Raw genomic sequence first — 20,958 nt, 5'->3', positions numbered from 1 at the left:
AGGAAAAGAAACGGTGTAGAAGAATGAAAGGGACAGTAACTCCTTCAACTCATGCCACTCAAAAACTCATAAATTCCTTGAATAGGCAATGCTTCCCCAGTGGAGAAGGCTGTTGTTACCTATTCTTGGAAACTTCGGACATCATCAGGCTCCCCCTGGTGCCGTTTCAGGGTTTTTTGGCCCTTCTTCAGTGGATGGGTAGGTACCCAAGTGATTTGGCCCTTCTTCAGTGGGTGGGTAGGTACCCAAGTGATGCAATGATGGCAAAACAGTTATGAAGCATAACTCCACAATATGAAAGATGCCTGATGGTGTTTGATGTATTTAGACTAAGATGCATTTAGGGCTAAAGCCTCAAGCTGCGAGCGAATTTAGACTATGTACATATTAAGTGCAATAGCATCATTAATACACAGCCATTTCTGAATAAACTGAATATTTATAAGGCGGCATCGTTTTAAGTTATATCTCATATTATGAATACCTTCACAAGTTGCCATGATATTGCACTACTTTGAATATGTAACGCTTCACCTAAGGAGAAGACTAATGTTACTTATTCTCAGATAGGTACCACCACTCAGGCTGCACCATTTCAGGGCTATTCGGCCCTTCTTCACCCACCTATGATGTAATGATGGCAAAACAGTTATGAAGTATAACTCCACAATATGAGGGATGGCTAATGGTGTATGATGTATTTAGACTAAGATGCATTTATGGCTAAATATTCTGTTTATTCAGAAATGGCTGTGTATTAATGATGCTATTGCACTAAATATATACATAGTCTAAATTCTCTCGCAGCTTGAGGCTTTAGCCCTAAATGCATCTTAGTCTAAATAAATATACACCATCAGGCATCTCTCATATTGTGGAGTTATACATCATAACTGTTTTGCCATCGTTGCATCACTTAGGTACCTACCCACACACCGAAGAAGGACCAAATAGCACTGAAATGGTGCCGTCTGGGTGGTGGTACCTATCTGAGAATAAGTAACATTAGTCTTCTCCTTAGGTGAAGCGTTACTTATTTGAAGTAGTTTTTTTTTTTTTTTTTTTTTTTTTTTAGGAGCATTAGCAACTAAGGCCATATTGCTCCGAGATGTGCGGTGGTCATTCCCTGACCTTTCCGCATCCTCCGTATTTGGTGGTGACGGGCTCGAACCCCGGTCTAATCAAGAAGCGTGTGCTACGTACTGCTGCTCCTTCCCACCTGGCTACGGAGGCGCCATTTGAACTAGTGCAATATCATGACAACTCAGACGCAGCATGGTTTTGTTAAGGGCAGGTCTTGCCTGACCAATTTGATTGGATACTATGATGTAGTCACAAAAGAACTGGATGCAGGGAATAACTTTGATATTATATATTTGGATCTTAGAAAGGCTTTTGATACTGTTGCACATGGAAGACTGCTGCACAAATTGGAGCAGTGTGGCATTGGAGGCAAATTGCTGCTATGGATAAGGGGATGGTTGAGTGGCAGAAGACAGAGAGTGGTAATCAATGGACACTGCTCAACGTGTACTAATGTTATTAGTGGAGTTCCTCAGGGTTCAGTGTTGGGTCCGTTGTTGTTTTCGGTGTTTATGAATGATATTGATGATGGGATATCAAGTTTAATGTCCAATTTGCAGATGATACAAAGGTTGGCAGGGTTGTTAAGGACACTACTGACGCTATGCTGCTGCAACAGGATCTGGAAAGGTTGAACAGATGGGCTGAGAGGTGGCAAATGAAGTTTAACATTGACAAATGTAAAGTACTACATATGGGAAACAGTAACCCCAGAGCAACGTATCAACTCTGCGGTACTACACTGACAGTGTTGGAGAATGAAAAGGACCTGGGGGTACTTGTGCAGGCAGATATGAAGTTCTCTGAGCAGTGCAGACGAGCTGCAAGAGTAGCTCATGGTGTCTTGTCAATGATATACAGGAATTTTTCTAGCAGGGATAAGGAGGTGATTATTCCCTTGTATAAGGCAATGGTTAGGCCACATCTTGAGTACTGTATACAGGTCTGGAGGCCTCATTTCAAGAAGAATGTAGAGCTGCTGGAACGGGTACAGAGAAGGGCAACAAGATTAGTGAATGGAACAAAGGGTTGCTCTTAGGAAGAAAGGCTTAAGTTTTGCAAATTACAGAGTCTGGAGACTAGGCACCGGCGAGGTGATCTGATAGAGGTGTATAAGGCTTTGAATGGTTTGAGCATGCTCAATGCCAATGGGATTCTTCATCTTGCTCAGAATAATCACCTCAGAGGGCATAAATTCAAATTGAGGAAGGACGGATGTCGGATAGATGTGCGGAAATTTGCCTTTGGCCAGCGGGTGGTTGGTTGGTGGAACCGACTTCCATCACTTGTTGTTGAAGTTGATAGCCTAAACAAATTTAAGGCTCAACTGGACAGGTATTTCGAACGAACGGAGGGGTGAAATGGGAGTGGTGTGTTTTTTTTTTTTTTTTTTTGGCTGATGCTGAATAAGCTTGCTTTCTTGCATCATATGCCTCTACTAATGCTAATGCTAATGCAACTCGTGAAGGTATTAACAATATGAGATATAACTTACAACAATGCCGCCTTATAAATATTCTGTTTATTCAGAAATGGCTGTGTATTAATGATGCTATTGCACTTAATATATACATAGTCTATGATGCAACAATTAATTTCCTCACTGCTATATTTGTAATAAGATTAACCTTCTTCAAAATATTTGGATGGAAAACTCTTGGAAGGATTTGAAATCTGCTTCTGCTCCTACCAGAAGTTGTTCACATCCAGGATTTAACGCATGTAGATTTGGCAACCTTGTAATTAATTCCTCCCTAGAATCGAAGTACTCATAACAGTCATATATGTTCCCAAGTTTCATCTTTCCCACAGATGCAAACAGAATGGTCCAAAATACCTAAATCATGTAACTTTGCAAAAAATTATCCATGTCCTGTCTAGAAGGTGGTGTGTAAATCTGGACTAAACCATCTGGACCAAGATTTATCATTAATATTTACACACAGAAGGAATTTATTAGTAATGCAACCCTTATTACCATTCCATCTCTCCTGCTCTTGATCAACCAAGAGAGCCCAGATATGATTCTTCTCTTCTTTGTATACACCAGCACAACCAATTTCAATTGATAGATGCCTGTATGGCATCTATCAAATCAAATTCCATGCCTTAAGTGAAAATGATATGAGGAACATTTGATTGAAGAGCTATATTTGGAATTTCAAAAACTGGCATAACTTTTAAAAGGAAAAAGCAAACTCTTTATTCAAGCCAGAAAAGAGAATGCGAACAGACTGTCCGTATGTGTGGGAATAATTTACTCAGAGTTATCAGCTTGCTGGGACTGTTTATGATTGTTTGCAACAGAAGTTCATCAACTTGAGTTTATTTAATCTGTATTCTTTTCAAAACTTTTTTAGACATGAATCAGGGCCACTCACTCATGACTGCTTGTTTTACTTTTCAATTTGGTAACTTTAAAAAGTGCTCATATTTCTTTTCTCACCACTTCTAACCTCTTCTTTAAACATATTTGTCAAAGGCTGCCACTGTTCTACCAGTCTAGTTACACATTTAACTAAAGACAGCCAATGTGTACACATTTCAAAATCTTTCCTTTTATGCTGTTGTTGTTGTTTGGTTTTTAGGAGCATTAGCAACTAAGGCCATATTGCTCCGGAATATGCGGTGGTCATTCCTTGACCTTTCCGCATCCTCCATATTTGGTGGTGACGGGCTCGAACCCCGGTCTAATCAAGAAGCGTGTGGTACGCACTGCTGCTCCTTCCCACCTGGCTACGGAGGCGCCCATCCTTTTAGGCAGCATTGAAACTGTTTCAGTGTCTTTCCTTTTAGCATTTCCAAGATTACAATAAATCATCAAAAAATAGTTCAACATGAAGGTCTCTAGGTAGTGCAAACAGGCTGGGAGGATAGCTCATGGGGTTGTGTTAATCGTATACTGATTTTGCCAGCAAATACAAGAAGATGATTATCCTATTGCATAAGGCAATGGGATAATCATCTATAAAAGGATAAATGGTTAGGCTGCATCTTGAGTACTGCATACAGTTATTGAAGCCTAATTTTAAGAAGAATGCAAATCTGTTGGAATGGGTGCAGAAAAGAGCAACAAGTGAAGAGCAGCTGGTGAAGGACACAAAAGGATATTCTTACCATAAAAGACTTCAGTTCTGCAAATTGCATCCTTAATTACTCAAGTGTTTGAGGTTTTAAATGCTAATGGCATCCTTACTCTTTCTCAGATATCATATACAGGGGGGGATACAGATTTAAAATGAAAAACGTTGGTTGCTGGATAGATGTGTGAAAATATGCTTTCAGCCAAAGAGTGACTGTTGCAACAAACTCTCATCTGGTGTCGTGAAAGTGGGTAGTTTTGAATAAATTTAAGGATGAATAAGGCAAATTATTAGAGGGGACAGAATGATAAGATGTGATAGTTTTTTTTTTTTTAAGAAGCCACTACTACAGTTTTTAGGCCTATCATAAGAGGAACATTATCAATAAAAAGTGACAGAGTTTTCTAAGAGAATCCCACAATTGTCAGAAGAAGACACCTAATACTGTAAGCTCTAGAGTTAGCCACCTTCCAACGGTCGCACTGAGAGCAACCTGTTTTTGATTTAATGATTTTTTTTTTTTCTTTCATGTCAGGAAAGGTCACCACAATGAGATATAGCTTGGAATCACTTTGATTACTACTACTGTAGCAATCAAAACAGCCCATTGCTACTGTTGGAATATGGCTAACTCGAGAGAAAAAAAAACATGAAAGAAAAAAAAATCATTAAATCAAAAACAGGTTGCTCTCAGTGTGACCGCTGGAAGGTGGCTACCTCTAGGGCTTACAGTATTAGGTGTCTTCTTCTGACAATTGTGGGATTCCCTTAGAAAACTCTGTCATGATTAAGCACAGCTTGGAGAAAGATTAGGTTATGTGATATATGATGCTGAATAAACATTTTGCATATATGACACTATCATCTTCACTTTCAAATGCTACATCTATTTTCTAATTTCTTTTTACATACTGCACATTGTTCTTAAGCTTACTTGCAAACATCTAATTACATTCTGTTTCCAGGCACTTGATACTGAAAAATCACATCTACAAACATACATGTACTGTTTGTTTAACTTTGCAAATTTTATAATGTGTGGAAAAACTTGTGCACATCTTCTTAAACACTACATCGTATTTCTCTGGAATCTTACTGAAGAACATTGTTAATCAGCTACACACCACATAAATAAAAAAAAAAAAAAAAATTTCATTCACTAAACACTACATTTAACAGAGTACAATATAAGATACACAGTTTCAAGTACTCCATATATTTTAAGCAACAACATAGACTAGCATACCTGATGCCTGATTTGTTAACCAAAGAGAATGAAAATTTCAATCAGAAATCTGGCCATTAAGTTCCAAATTTATCACCAAAACAACAGTTTTATTATTTTTTGTGCGAAAAAGACAGGAAAAATTCTGTTAGAATGGTGAGCAGGAGGTTGGATGAAAAATGGAATCACTGTTGTAAATGCAGAAAGTTGTCCACTATAGGTATGGTATTATGTTTTTATAATAGTATAAACATATTAGGTTTCCAAAAGCGTTCTGAACCAATTTACCTGTAGCAGAAGCAACAGCAATACCCTTGTGACCTCAGCCTGTGCAAGGACAGAAAGAAATACACCTACTGGCTTACCACTGGCAATACCTAACGAAAAAAAAAAAAAAAAAAAAAAAACCAAAAAAAAAAAGCAAACCTTAAATATTTTATCATAAGTTATTATCAAAACAGAATTAAATTTTAGGTTTCAACAGAAGCCTTCTCTATATATAATAATCTGTGATTCTTAACCCATTAGTGAGCATACAGAACTTTATAATGTATATAGTGACTACATGATGCGGATTTCATCCAAACATAAAAGCTTATGACAAGTGCTTAATCTTTCTTCAAATAGCACTTCAAATAACAATTAGTAAATAAATTTGACGACTTTGAGGTATTGCTCAAAACAACAAAGGCAGATATTGTTGGAATATCCGAGACATAGTGTCAAACAGATATAAGGAATGCAGAACTGGAATTTGGGGAGTACAACGTCTACAGAAAGGATAGGAAGGGAGGAGGGGTTATGCTATTAGTTAAGAATCACAAAATCCAAGGAAGTGAAGCCAGTCGACATCGTTGGACAGTGCAGTGTCGAGTCAGTTTGGGGTGACATAAGCATTGGGAGATCAAAATTGAGAGTAGGAGTGTGCTATAGGCCTAATGACTCTGATGAGTATAATAAACTGTACAGGGAAATAGAGTGGGCCAGTAAATCACAGAGTCTTATAATTGGGGATTTTAATTTCCCAGATATTGACTGGAATTTGGGGGCTGGCCACTCACACATTAGCAAAGCTTTTGTGGATTTATTGGATGTTTGTTTTCTACATCAGCATGTTCGGGAGGCAACTAGAGGGAGTAATACTCTTGATTTGATTATCAGTAGTGGTTCTTCATGCATTAAGAATCTGCAGATAAATGAACCACTAGGTGGCAGTGATCACAGTGTGCTGAAGTGGGATTTACTCAAAGAGGTAACTACCATTAGGGGTAAAGGGAAGGGTTATTGCTTTCGTAAAGATGACTACGATGGACTGAGACAGTATTTAAATTCTATACAGTGGGACCAACTGATGATGTTACCAACAGCAAATTCAAAATGGGAAGCATTCAAAGAACTTATCTTGGAAGATACTAGGCTTTACATATCAACTAAGAAATATTGTTCAAGGTTTAGGCCTAAATGGATGTCAGATGAACTAATGAGATATATGGCAGAGAAGAAAAATGCATGGGATACACACAAATTAACACGTGACATAGAAGCCTATAATAGATACAAGTTGATCTGTAACCAAGTTACAAAGGAGGTTAGGCAGGCGAAGGCAGATTACGAGAAATCTTTTGGCAAAGGATGCAAAAAAAACAGCAAAGAGTTCTTTTCTTATGTAAACTCTAGAAGGAAGGGGATGAATCAGATTGGTCCACTTGATATCGATGGGTCAACTGTTGATGATCCTGCTCAGGTAGCTAACAAACTAAATGAATATTTTGCATTGACATTCACATATGAGGAGTTATTCAGCAAGGGAAATGCCAGAGGTGTATTCAACTCTGGCAGTAAGCTAGAGAATCTTGTAATAACTGAGAGTAAAGTGGAGGAGAAATCGTTGAAGATAAACACAAGAAAGGCGCCTGGGGTGGATGGGATCTATCCAGTTATATTAAAGGAGGCAGCAAAAGAAGTAAGCAAACCTTTAGCCATAATTATGAGAGCTTCCTTGGACTCAGGGGTACCCATAGACTGGAGATGTGCAAATGTGACCCCAATTCACAAAGGAGGATCAAAGGCTGACACAAGTAATTATAGACCTCTGAGTTTAACTTCTGTTCCAGGAAAATTAATGGAGGCACTTGTTAAAGAAGCACTGCAGGATCATCTAGACAAGACTTCAGTTATAGCTCGGACACAGCATGGTTTTGTTAAGGGGAAGTCTTGCCTGACCAATTTGATTGGATACTATGATGCAGTCACAAAAGAACTGGATGCAGGGAATAACTTTGATATTATATACTTCGATCTTAGAAAGGCTTTTTTATTGCCTTTCTAAGATCCAAGAATTCTGCACAAATTGGAGCAGTGTGGCATTGAAGGCAAATTGCTGCTATGCATAAAGGGGTGGTTGAGGGGGAGAAGACAGAGAGTGGTAATCAATGGACACTGCTCATCGTGGACTAATGTTATTAGTGGAGTCCCTCAGGGTTCAGTGTTGGGTCCATTATTGTTTTCTGTATTTATAAATGATTTTGATGATGGTATATCAAGCTTAATGTCCAAGTTTTCAGACGATACAAAGGTTGGCAGGGTTGTCAAGGACACTACTGACACTATGCTGCTGCAACAGGATCTGGAAAGATTGAGCATATGGGCTGAGAGGTGGCAAATGAAGTTTAACATTGACAAATGTAAAGTACTACATATGGGAAACAGCGACCCCAGAGCAATGTATCAACTCTGTGGTACTACACTGACAGTGGTAGAGAATGAAAGGGACCTGGGGGTGGTTGTGCAGGCAGCTATGAAGTTCTCTGAGCAGTGCAGACGGGCTGCAAGAGTAGCTAATGGTGTATTGTCAATGTTATATAGGAATTTTTCTAGCAGGGATAAGGAGGTGATTATTCCCTTGTATAAGGCAATGGTCAGGCCACACCTAGAGTACTGTATACAGGTCTGGAGGCCTCATTTCAAGAAGGATGTAGAGCTGCTGGAACGAGTACAGAGAAGGGCAACAAGATTTGTGAATGGAACAAAGGGGTGCTCTTACGAAGAAAGGCTTTTGCAAATTACAGTGTCTGGAGACTAGACACCAGCGAGGTGATCTGATAGAGGTGTATAAAGCTTAAATGGTTTGAGCAAGCTCAATGCTGATGGGATTCTTCCTCTTGCTCAGAATAATCACCTGAGAGGGCATAAATTCAAATTGAGGAAAGACAGAAAGATAGACGTGCGGAAATTTGCCTTTAGCCAGCGGGTGGTTGGTTGGTGGAACAGACTTCCAGCCCTTGTCGTGGAAGTTGATAGCCTAAATAGGTTTAAGGCTCAGCTGGACAGGTATTTCGAACGAACAGAGGGATGAAGTGGAAGTGGTTTTTTTTTTTTTTTTTTTTTTTTCGGCTGATGCTGCATAAGCTTGCTTTCTTGCATCAAATGCCTGTACTAATGCTAACACACTTTTGAGACATATCCATTAGTTAATTACTTCATACATACATACAGGACATTTTACTAAATTTCTATTTCTTTCACTGAACATTTTATTCAGTTTTCAATAATGGGATCGTGATTTCCCTCCAAGAACTTCTCAAAACATTACGAGATTTTTGGTCAGTCTTTGATTGTTTCAGTTAAATTGCAGCATGTTATCGTGAACAAAGAGACAGTTTTCAATAATGTGTAAAGAGTATGATCCAAATGTATATTATAAAAATTTTCTAACAAATTTTTTTTAATAAAATATGATATGCAGCATAGATCTTGTCTTGTGCACATAATTGCCTTTTTCCCTCATTAGAACTAAAATGTGAGCATTCTGAGTAAAGAAAAGAATCCATCACTTGCTATAATCTCAGAGAAAGCTGGGGATTTCAAAAAGCCAATTATTTGACTATTATTCTTTTCTCAATAGTTTCTTTTTAAGCGCCATATGCACAGCAATCAAACAATAAATTTCTGAAACTTTCTTTTAATTGTCCTAACAATTGTGAAATTTCAGTTATGTTTTCAATTATACTAATGGCATCAGTGTTTGTCTTTTCAACTATTAATTTTTGTGATGTCTGTGAACAGTTTCCAAAAAACGTCACCTTCTTTGAGATTGCTATAATCATCAGAAACAATGCTTTCCTAATTTCTAAATTACTGTCTTCAAACTAATATATTTTAGGAGTGAATTCATCCTTAAATAATATCATTTTGTTTGTTTCCAGTTGTTACTTATTTGTTGGCTTGCCTAACTTTTCCATCAGAACTGGAACTTGCCTCAACATAGAGTTCCCCATCATTGCCAATCCTCATTTCATCCAAAAAAAAAATTTACAGAATCTTCAACATCAGATTCAAGATTTTCATACACTTCTGACACTGCCACATAAGAAAACATTTTAGTAGGAATAAAACTGCAACTTGCCTTAGTCACTATCATCAATTGTTTATACATTGCTCCACAGTAGCAATCGAGAGTTGTCTTTGGAGCCACATGATATATTCATGGTTTATAAACAAATAATTCTGTTTCTGAAATCCAATACAGTTAGTCCCCAACTTATGTAAGCATGAGTTATGTAACTTTGGACTTACGAAAAAGTTTTGGTAAAATCGTAAGATACTTCCTGTATAGTTTTTAAGAATGAAGTCGAACGAAGGAACAATAAGTATAAGTTTTTATTTTCATTCCCATACAAACTATGTTGGATAATAACCTGCGGCATAATTAGAATCTAGGTAAATAATTAAATAATTAGAGTAACATTTCATTTTTTGCTTTAAAAATTCTGAAGAAATATTTGACGACATGATTGCTGGAACAAACTCCCATCTGTCGTTGTAGAAGTTGATAGCTTAAATAGATTCCCATCAGCTATTTCTTCAGAGAATTACACTCTAGCCCAGTGGTTTTCGACCTTTTAATAACAGCACCCAGTAATTTATTTTGTGACACCCTACTCAATTTTCTGCCTGTTAGATCCAATTCTGTGTGTGTGTGTGTGTGTGTGTGTGTGTGTGTGTGTGTGTGTGTGTGTGTGTGTGTGTGTGTGTGTGTGTGTGTGTGTGTGTGTGCGCGTGCGTACAGGGTGTCTCAAAAATATTGGTACAAACGTTTAGGGGAGGTAGGTAACATCTAAAGGAATGTGAATCACATAGGAACCCATAACCGGAAACGTCACGGGAAAGTAGTAGCAGAGGCTCAAAAAACAGAAACGACACAAGACAGTAATTAGTGGCAAGCATTTATTTGACATAATATTAACAATGGAGTAAGTGATGGATGCATTTCATGATGTTACAACAGATGCTCGAAGGTTCCACCATCAGACGCGATGCATACGTGACACCAACGCAGCATGGATTGGCAGACACGGTCGAACACACCTGGAGTTTCTTTGACAGTAGCAGCAGCGCAGACGAGATCCATTTCCGTCTCCTCAGGCGATTCATACAGGATAGATTTGAGGGCCCCTCACAGAAAGAAATCAAGGCTTGATAAATCATGTGAATAGAATAGAATCTTTAATTGCAGCAGTGAGCGTGGGGGCCAGGCAATGGGTCCACCACGGCCAATCCATCGACGCCCAAAACGCCTGTTCAAATGGTCACGAACACATCTTCCATAATGGGCAGGTGCCCCGTCATGTTGAAACCAAATGTTATGTCTCACATTTGCTGGAACATCGTCAAGTAACCCTGGTAGAACTTGTTGAAGAAAGATCCGATATTTAGCGGAGTTCATGCGGGATGGTAACAGGTATGGGCCGACTAAGCAGTCACCGACCATACCTGCCCACACATTTATTACGAAGCGATGTTGTGCTGCATGGGGGCATAAACCACGTGGGTTGTCATGAGCCCAGACATGAGCATTGTGCTTATTGAATAAGCCTTCCCCAGTGAAATAAGCCTCATCCGTGAACAAAACATAGGCTGGAAAATTCAAGTTTTGAACACTTTCTTGGAGAAACCACTGTGCAAAAACCACACGTGCAGGATGATCTTGGGGGAGCAGTAACTGAACCCTTTGGAGATGAAAGGGGTGTAAGGAATCGTCGTGCTGGACACGCTGTACACTGCAACGAGACACTCCTAAGGCAGAGGCAATGGCACGTGTGCTGGTAGTAGGATTATTCTGGATGGCATTCAACACTTTCTTCCATGGCGGGAGTTCGTGTCGAATGTGATCTGCCCACACTACTCCTGTTACCTCTAAATGACCCATAATCGCACAAATTTTGATGCACACACACAAACAAACGGTGGTCCGGTATATGTCTGTCTGGGAAGCGTTCTACATAAATTTGTTGAGTGGCTCGTCCACTGCCCTCTGTTAATCCGTACACTGGGTGCATGTCTTCCAGCTCACAGTTCGTATATCGATGCATGCTCTTCGTGCGGCGACTACTGCTTGAATGAATAAACCAGACATTTTCTCTCTCACAAACTGATGAACGGCGCCGTGTACCAACTTACGGTGACGTTTCCAGTTATGTCTTCCTATGCGATTCACATTCCTTTAGATGTTACCTATCTCCCCTAAACGTTTGTACCAATATTTTTGAGACACCCTGTATATATATATATAATATTTATAAAAAATACAGTATGTTATATGATAGTTATTACAATAATATAACTATAAACAAAAATTGCAATTCATAATACAAATTATATATATATATTACAATTTTATTTTTTATATAGAGGTACTAAATAAACATCTATTTTAAATTTATAAACATATAAATTTAATTCACATTGTCCAACCATTTTCAACAACTTCACGTCAAACTATCATCGTGTAGTGAGTACATGCAAATGAAGCATGTCAGTATCTCTTGTAACTTAACCCTGAGAAGTTCTTTACAGAAAATTTCATTTTACGTTTATCATGACGCCGCCTAAGAGAATAAGTGAAAGTGGTACTACTTCACTGCTGTCCCAAGATAAAGTTTTTAATTTTTATGGTATATAACTATTTTTCTTCATTCTTCTGAGGATATTATGTGGTTTTTATAATTTTGGCATATCAGGGATATAGTAGCAGTATTTTAATAGTCATTCCCGAGTTACATAAAACTTGACTTACGTAAGAAGTCCTGGAGCGTATCTCTTATGTAGGCTGGGTGGCAGACTGTATTTGTAATTGATGGTTCATTATAAGTCAACAAATGACAGCATCTATTTGTAAAATTTTATTACTTGGACTATACGTGGTCGTGGTATGCAAGCCAGTTGAATTTATGACTCATGTATAGTCAAGTGCAGGCAATTAGCTACAAATATAGTGCCTGACTATAACTGAGTACAGCACCTAAAGAATTAAGACTTTTGTGGGACTGTGGGTTTGCTAAAAACACTGGTGGTGAAACCATTTTCTGCTTTCTTCACATGCCCATCTACCCTTCACAGAAGGTAATGTGTTTTCTTACAGTCTGAACTGAAAGCTAATATTTTGGTGTATGCTGTTTATGTGGGAATGGAACTCCCCTTAGAGGTAAATTTCACTGATAAACTCAAGGACTGCCATAAATACTACATACAGAAGGGAAGTGGGGGCTACCCCATGCTTAACTCCTTCTTCTGAATTACCCTCCCCCAAATATAGCATGCAAGAAGCTACCGATGTGCTGGTATTGGTATCTTGGAAACTTCAACCTTGCTACGGTTTCACATACAACTGTGTCTTTTTCTGACCAACAGCAATCCTGTGGTCAGAAACACATGATGTGAGAGGCCAAGAGGCTGATATAACTTATTCAGAGTAACAGAAAGGTAGGCTACAGTCAATCAAAGGAACAGCTCAGCACAACAGTGGTAACTAACGAGGCATTTCAGAGCACACAACTTATAACTTTTTAAGAATGGGGAATAGCAGCAAATGATAGAAATGGGTTACAATGTCATTAGCAATAAACAAGAAGATATATGTGAAGGCTCTGGTCCTCCCATCACTGTTTCACACTGAGGGGAGGACCAGAAGATGGTAAAAACAACATAAGTCCATGGATCCATTGTGGTATACATCAATTCTCTAGAATAGTTGTGGAACAACATCTGGCTGCTAAAGAGTATCTGGAAATTGTTTCCAACTAGAAACACCGACTCAGATGGTAAAAACAACAGAAGCCCATGGATCCATTGTGGTACACATCAATTCTCTAGAATAGTTGTGGAACAACATTTGGCTGCTAAAGAGTATCTGGAAATTGTTTCCAACTAGCAACACCGACTCAGTGTATCCGACTGCAAATGGGTTCTTCCAACATGCCAGGTTAGAACTTTACAGAACTGAAACCAAGAATGTGAGAGTAAATTAGGCTTACTGCAATAGCCTCTCCATTTACCAAATCTCAATCCAACTTTTTGAGCATTTGCAGGAGGAGGTGAAATGGACTCTTTGGAATAGAGATCCACAACTAACCAATTTGCAAACTGCGGAAAGCAAGTGAGTTGACATGAACTCAAATCCCTGCGATACAATTTTGACGCCTTGTTGAGTCCGTGCCACAATGAATCTAGGTTGTTCTGAAGTGAAGGGAGAACCTACTTACTATTAGAAAAGTGTACTTAATCTGAATGGGTACAGTAGACTCTCGATTTTCTGGGATAGATGGTAACAAACAAATCCCGGATAATCGATTTCCTGGTTAATCCAAAAATACACAAATCGATCGCTTTCCTTTTTGTTGATAGATGTACTAGTACCGCTATCATTATTCTCTTAGTCGGCACCATGATAATGATCAAAATGAAATTTTCTGTAAAGAATTCCACAGGGTTAAGGCAAAAACTCACTATTATCACCCCGCGCGAGCTCACATTTTACTAAAGTACATTTCTGGAGATCAACAAAAAACAATTTGCACTTTCTATTTTATTGGGTGTTTCTGTCAGCGCAATATATTATAAACGGGTAGTAAACTTGATCTTATTGCATTTGCGATAATAGCGAGCTAGAATTCTATGGGTTTTTACGTTATTATGATGAAGTGTGTGTCTCCTTCATTGAAATCTTCAGTCATATAAAAAAAAAAAAAAAAAACATAAATAATTGTAAGAATCTTCTCTTTTTTTCCTATTTTTTTAGCTTGTTACTCCGATCTCACTTGTGCAATTTGTGTGTGCTGTGATCGTCATTATTGATTGCTTATTATTATTATTTATTTTTTTTTTGTTGTTGTTTTAAATTTTACAATCCTAAAAATAAAAAATTGAGTGAAAACAAATTTACATAAATCTGCAGTTGCGTAAGTCGGGGACTTACTGTATCGAAAAATGTTCAGCAACCTACATAAAAAATATATTGATAGATAAAAAAACTTACCATGTACTACTTGTGTGTCCAATACAATGCTTCCCTTTATTTTTTGTGATGTCGATTTTAAATCTAATAGTTTCCCTTCATTTTTTACAATGTCGCATATGGTTTGGTCACCAACATTATAATAGTTCATTAGAGATTTAACGGATACACTGTTTTCAAACTTTTGAATTATTTCAAGTCTTTGTTTAACTGAAAGCGCAACTGTTTTGTGTTTACCCATCATTTTCGTGATTTCTAAAAAAAAAATATATATATATTTACTATATAAAAAAAAAATTTTGACATCCCTGACAAATAACAAAACAAAATTTATATATTTGTGGTGTGATGGAACACAACAATCAACGCGACGCACTAAATCAAACTAAACATTTTTTTTTTTTTTTTTTTTTGTGATGGGTGTGAGGACAGCGGGAGTTGCAAGATAATTGGCACATTAATCTCCCAATGATGACTTATAACGCCACTTCTTGTCACTTACTTAGTTGAATTTTATGATATCTGGTTGGTTTTTTTTCTTTTTTTTAAGTTGGAGTCTTGAAGTGTTCCGGTTAATCCGCTTCCCGGTAAATCGAGAGTCTGCTGTATTTTGCATCTACATTCACACATGAGGAATTCTATAGGGAAGTGGAGCATACAAGCTTATTAAATTCTAACAGGGAGCTAAATGATTTTGTAATAACTGAGTGCACAGTAGAGGATAAATTGTTGAAGTTAAACATAAGAAAGGTACCTGGGGCAGATGGGATCAATCCTGTTATATTAAAGGAGGCAACAAAGGAAGTAAGCAAATCCCTTAGCCATAATTATGAAAGCTTCCTTGGATTCAGGAGAGGTTCCCACAGACTGGAGATGTGCAAATGTATCCCCAATTCACAGAGGATCAAAGTGTGACACAAGTAATTACAGACCAGTTAGTTTAACTTCTGTTCCGGGGAGAAAATAATGGAATAACTGGTTAAAGAAGCATTGCAGCATCATCTAGAAAAGACTGCAGTAATAATTCACACACAGCATGGGTTTGTTAAGTGGAAGTCAATATGGTCGCAAAGGAACTGGATGCAAAAAATAATTTTGATATCATATACTTGGATTTCGGGAAAGCTTTACAAACCCATGCTGTGTGTGAAATAAGGGTAAGTTGCTACAATGGATAAAAGGATGGTTGAGTGGGAGAAGACAAAGAGTGGTAATCAATGGAGATTGCTCTTCATGGACTAATGTTATTAATGAAGTCCCCAGGGTTCGGTGTTGGGCCCATTGTTGTTTTGTATTTTTATCAATGATATTGATGAAGGTGTATTAGGATTAATGTCCAAGTTTTCAGATGATACAATGGTTAGCAGGGTTGTTAATGACAGCATGCTACAGGAACAGGATCTAGAAAAGTTGGGCAGAAAGGTGGCAACTGAAGTTTAACAATGACAAACGCAAAGCTGCATATGGGTAGCAGTAACCTGCCAACTGTGCAGCACTACAATCAAGGTGGTGGAGAATGAAAAAAACCTGGGGATAATTGTGCAGTCAGATATGAAGTTTTCTGAGCAGTGCAGATGGGCTGCCAGAGAAGTCATGGGTTCTTCCTGTATATCATGGGTCAATGATGAGTACATGTTGAGTACTGCGTATAGGTCTGGAGCCCTCATTTTAGGAAGTGTTTTAGAGTTTCTAGAATGAGTACAGAAAAGGGCAACAAGATTGGTGGGGGAACAAAGGGGTCCTCTTACCAAGAAAGGCTTAGGTTCTGCAAATTGTAGCATCTGAGACTAGGCACCTGTAAGGTGATCTGACTGAGGTGTATAAGGCCTTGAATAGTTTGAGCAGGCTCAATACTGATGGGATTCTTTCTCTTGCTCAGATTATGAACCTGAGGGGACATAAATTGAATTTGAGCAAAGACAATTGCAGAACATGTGTGCAGAAATTTGTCTTTAACCAGCAGGTAGTTGATTGCTGTAACAAACTTCCATCTGCTTTGTTGGAAGTTGATAGCTTGAATAAATTCAAGGAAGAACTGTACAAACGTTTAGAGCAAATGGATGGGTGAAATAGAAAGGGTTTTTTTTTTGGCTAATGTTGTATAAGCTTGATTCCTTGCATCATATGCCTCTACTAATGCTAATTAAAGTTAAGAGGGAACCTGCACAGCAGAAACCTTCAGGTAAATCCTCTGGAAGATGGAAAGTATAATATTCTCACAAATCATACTGTGTGTTCATTTTATTCTGACTAGGCACCACACAGACACATATATACAGCTTTGCAGCACACACATACACGCATACAAAAAACTAGTACAGGTAGTCCTCGACTTTCCCTAAAAAAATTTTCAAAAGCTAAGTGGTACATGTTTTTTTGCATTAGCATTAGTATAGGCACATGATGCAATAAAGCAAGCTCATGCAGCATCAGCCAAAAAAAACACTCACATTTCAACCCTCCATTCATTCCAAATGCATGTCTAGCTCAGCCTGAAATGTATTTAGGCTATCAACTTCCACAACAAGAGATGGAAGTCTTTTCCACCAATCAACTTACCTGCTGGCTAAAGGCAAATTTCCGCACATCTATTCTACAACTGTCTTTCCTCAATTTGAATCTATGCCCCTCAGGTTCTTCATCTGAGCAAGATGAAGGATCCCCTCAGCATTCAGCTTGCTCAACCCATTCAAAGCCTTATACACCTCAATTAGATCACCTCGCATGTGCCTACTCTCCAGGTGTTGCAATTTGCAGAACTTACACATTTTTTGGTAAGAGTACCTACCCCTTTGTTGCCCTTCTTTGTACTTGTTCTAGCAACTATATATTCCTTCATAAAATGAGGCCTCCAGACCTGTACACAGTACTCAAGGTGTAGCCTGACCATTGCCTTGTACAACAGGATAATCACCTTCCTGTCGCTGCTAGCAAAATTCCTATATATCATTGATAAGACTCCATGACCTGCCCTGGCAGCCCATCTGCACTGCTCAGTGAACTTCATATCTGACTGCACAATTACTCCCAGGTCTTTTTCATTTTTCCACTTCCGTGAGTGTATTACCACACCGTTGGTATGTTTCTCTTGGGTTATTGCTACCTATATGCAGTACTTTGCATTTGTTAATGTTAAACTTCAGTTTCCACTTCTCAGCCCATTTTTCCAACTTATGAAGATCTAGTTGGAGTAGCATACTGTGTTTACTGTTGTTAACAACCCTGCCAACCTCTGTATCATCTGCAAACTTGGACATTAAGTCTGATATACCTTCATCAATATCATTAATGAATAAACAAAACAACAATGGGCCCAGCACCGAACCCTGGCGCCTCCGTAGCCAGGTGGGAAGGAGCAGCAGTGCATAGCACACGCTTCTTGATTAAACTGGGGTTCGAGCCCGTCACCACCAAATACGGAGGATGCGGAAAGGTCAGGGGAATTACCATCGCATATCCCGGAGCAATATGGCCTTAGTTGCTAATGCTCCTATATAATGAGGATCTATTCCCTGAGAGCTGAAAAATATTATAAAATACCTAATTATGGTATAAATTTTTTAGCTTTTTAAGCATAGTATTATTCAATATATACAGAGCATTTTTATACATTTAAAAGATGCATCTAACATCAAATATAATCAGTCATCTTAAATCTTAAGATGGCAGTAGTGGTGAGGCTCCTGACAGGTGCCTCATTTTAACCTGGGGAGGCCTTCGAAGGTCGAGTTTGGCTCCAAAGATCATTATATTTGCTTTTTGTTGGATTGATTTAGAGTTTATTGGTTTGAGTCCGGTCAGCAAGGTCGTCAAGAAAGCGGTTTACAGTGGTCTCAAGGGCTTGACGAGAGCGGCCCGAGAAGATGATGGTGAGATCTTCTGCGAATGCAATGATCTTGGTACTGTCGAAGCTGTGGCGAAGCCAGTCCTGAAAAACCAGATTCCAGATTAAGGGGCCCAATACGGAGTGCTGTGGGAATCCTCTGTAAATTGGTCATGTTAGTTGCCTATGTCTTCTCTGTACTGTAATGGTTCTGTCAGTGAAGTAGTTCTTGATTAACCAGTAGAGTTGTGGTGGGCAATCAGCAGAGCACAGCCTCTCAAGAGCACTCTCCCACCATACCTGGTCAAAGGCCCCCTCAAAGTCTATAAAGACAGCCAGTTCGTATTTGGCCTTGGAGGTTTCCAGATGGAGTATTATTTCTGAGAGTGCATCCCCACATCGTTGTGTGAATCCATATTGCGAAGGAGTGATAAGTCCTTTGTCTTGAAATATGCTTACAATTTTTATCGCTGAGTTGTTCCAGAATTTTACCAGGGTTGGGTAAGAGAGGAATGGGGCGGAATGCCTGAGGTTCTGTTGGTGGTTTGTTAGGCTTCAGAATGAGTCGGAGAAGAGCAACTTTCCAGGGTCAGGGAAGAAAGATTCTCTAAGGCAGTGGTTAAAAAGGAGAAATAGGTGCTCTGGTTTATGAATGCATACTCAATAAGATCAATGCCAGGGCATTATTCAGGTTGATTCTGTTCACTGCTGTCTCCAGTTCTTGGGATGTAAAAGGTTCATCATGTGAGACTGATGTGTAGAATGAATTTTTTCTTCTGATATATGCATGTTCAGATTGGTCTTCCATTGGTTCATCTGTGGGGAAAAGTTCATCAATTATGACACTGATCGAATCGTGCCAAGTTATAGTTTCCCTGTTCGCAAAGCTGTATCGAGCCAAAGACATCTGGAGTGTATGTCTTCCCCCTGGAGATTTTATAAAGGAGTCCCCATGGGTTAGAATTTCCTGAGTCCTTGACAAAGTCCATCCAGGTTTGTCTTTTCCTGTTGGCAACCGCTTTGGTAAAGGTGTTCTTTTTAGTGAGGTAAATGGCATACAGTTATTCAACATCTTGGGGCAGCCAATTTCTGTGACGCTTGTACTCCTTACACGTTCTGTGTGCTTCTTTCCTTAGCAGTTAGCTCGGTGTTCAACCAGAGTTTGAGGCATTATGGTCTTTTTCTTTGCTGAGCGATATGCAGCTAATTGGAGTGAGCTCTGGTACAGGTCTGTCAGGTCAGGTCATCTGCACTCTTATCGGATAGTGAGGGTAGGTCTGGAAAATCTCTCTGTATGGAAGGGTCAAAGGCTGCCCAGTCAACGGCCTTAATCGAGAACCTGACAAACCCAGTGGGGCAATATGAGGTGCTCGGTTAGGTGTGAGCATGCTGATGTGGAAACGTATCACTCTATAATCGCTTATGGTCCAATCTGGAATGATGGTCCAGCTGCAAATCAGGTTTCTTAGGTTATTGGTAGTGGCTGTGATGTCGAATTTTCCTGTAGGACTGCAGTAGGTGGTGTATTGACTTTGTTTGTTGTGAATGGTTAGGTTCTGAATGGAGATCAGGTCCTCAAGCAGAGGACCTCTGGAGTCCGGAAATGGCAACTGCCAGAGGGTGGATTTGGCATTTACATCTGAGGTGATGATAATTGCATTGGACCCTAAGGAGTCCAACGCGAGATCTAGGTAGTTGAGTGATGCCTCAATATCATGAGATGGCGGGCAGTATAAAGAGATGAGATAAAATGAAAGTGAGGCATACGTTACCTGAATACAGATTGTATATTTCGTCCACAGGCTATAGATCACTAGGATGTCCAGCTCTTTATTCATTACTACAATGCAGGTTTTTGGGTCATCCTGGGTGGGTGGGTTGTATGACCCAAAGGTGAATAGAGAAGCCCATAATCTTTGAATTGAATTGTTTCCCATCTGAGATCTTGAAACATATGGTTCCTGCATAGAGATGATGTCTATAAAGTTTTTCTCTGCTGCACATCTAATTTCATCTGCTACTGCCTTAGACTGGTGTCCATTGATCTGCACGACCATTAACTGACTAGTAGAGGTATAGTGATACCTGCAGGACACAAGGGAAGTTGAAGACTAAGAGCTGGAGGTTCTATTTGTGGGATTGGGAAACTGGAAGAAGGCTTTTTGGCATTTATTCATCAGCAGTCCTTAGTCTTGCCTGGTCTAAAGCTCATTGATATTCCGGACATGCACTGTCCCTCACAGAATGCCTGTGTTCCCTTTTCCTCCTTTTGCAGTTAGCACAACTAGGTGCCTCATACTTATTGGGGCATTCAGCATGAACATGGTCACTGTGAGTGCAGTATCCACAGGTGGGAGAATTTGTGGGAGCAATACTGGGCAGTGTGTCCAAGGCAGAGGAAGCACTTGGTCAACACTGTGAATGGTCTGGACCGGTGTGCACTGCACCCCAG

The 20,958-nt window shown here is 39.1% G+C and overlaps 1 protein-coding gene across 2 annotated transcripts in view; it reads right to left on the bottom strand.

Moving 5' to 3' along the window:
- Window positions 1-20,958, bottom strand: part of Hap40 (Huntingtin-associated protein 40 kDa) — a 246,830-nt gene that overhangs the window by 57,458 nt on the left and 168,414 nt on the right. For both annotated transcript variants that reach the window (XM_090387399.1, XM_090387398.1), the window contains exon 7: window positions 5,680-5,768. In XM_090387399.1, coding sequence (XP_090243525.1) covers window positions 5,680-5,768 — 89 coding nt within the window. The remainder of the gene's footprint in view (window positions 1-5,679; window positions 5,769-20,958) is intronic.

This window comes from Mastigoproctus giganteus, chromosome 13 (genome assembly GCF_048544385.1).
Source record: "Mastigoproctus giganteus isolate SK-2022 chromosome 13, ASM4854438v1, whole genome shotgun sequence".
In the NCBI taxonomy this organism is placed as follows: Eukaryota; Metazoa; Arthropoda; class Arachnida; order Uropygi; family Thelyphonidae; genus Mastigoproctus; species Mastigoproctus giganteus.
The sequence above is the reverse complement of the archived record's forward strand: the minus strand, read 5'-3'. Positions and strand labels throughout refer to the sequence as shown.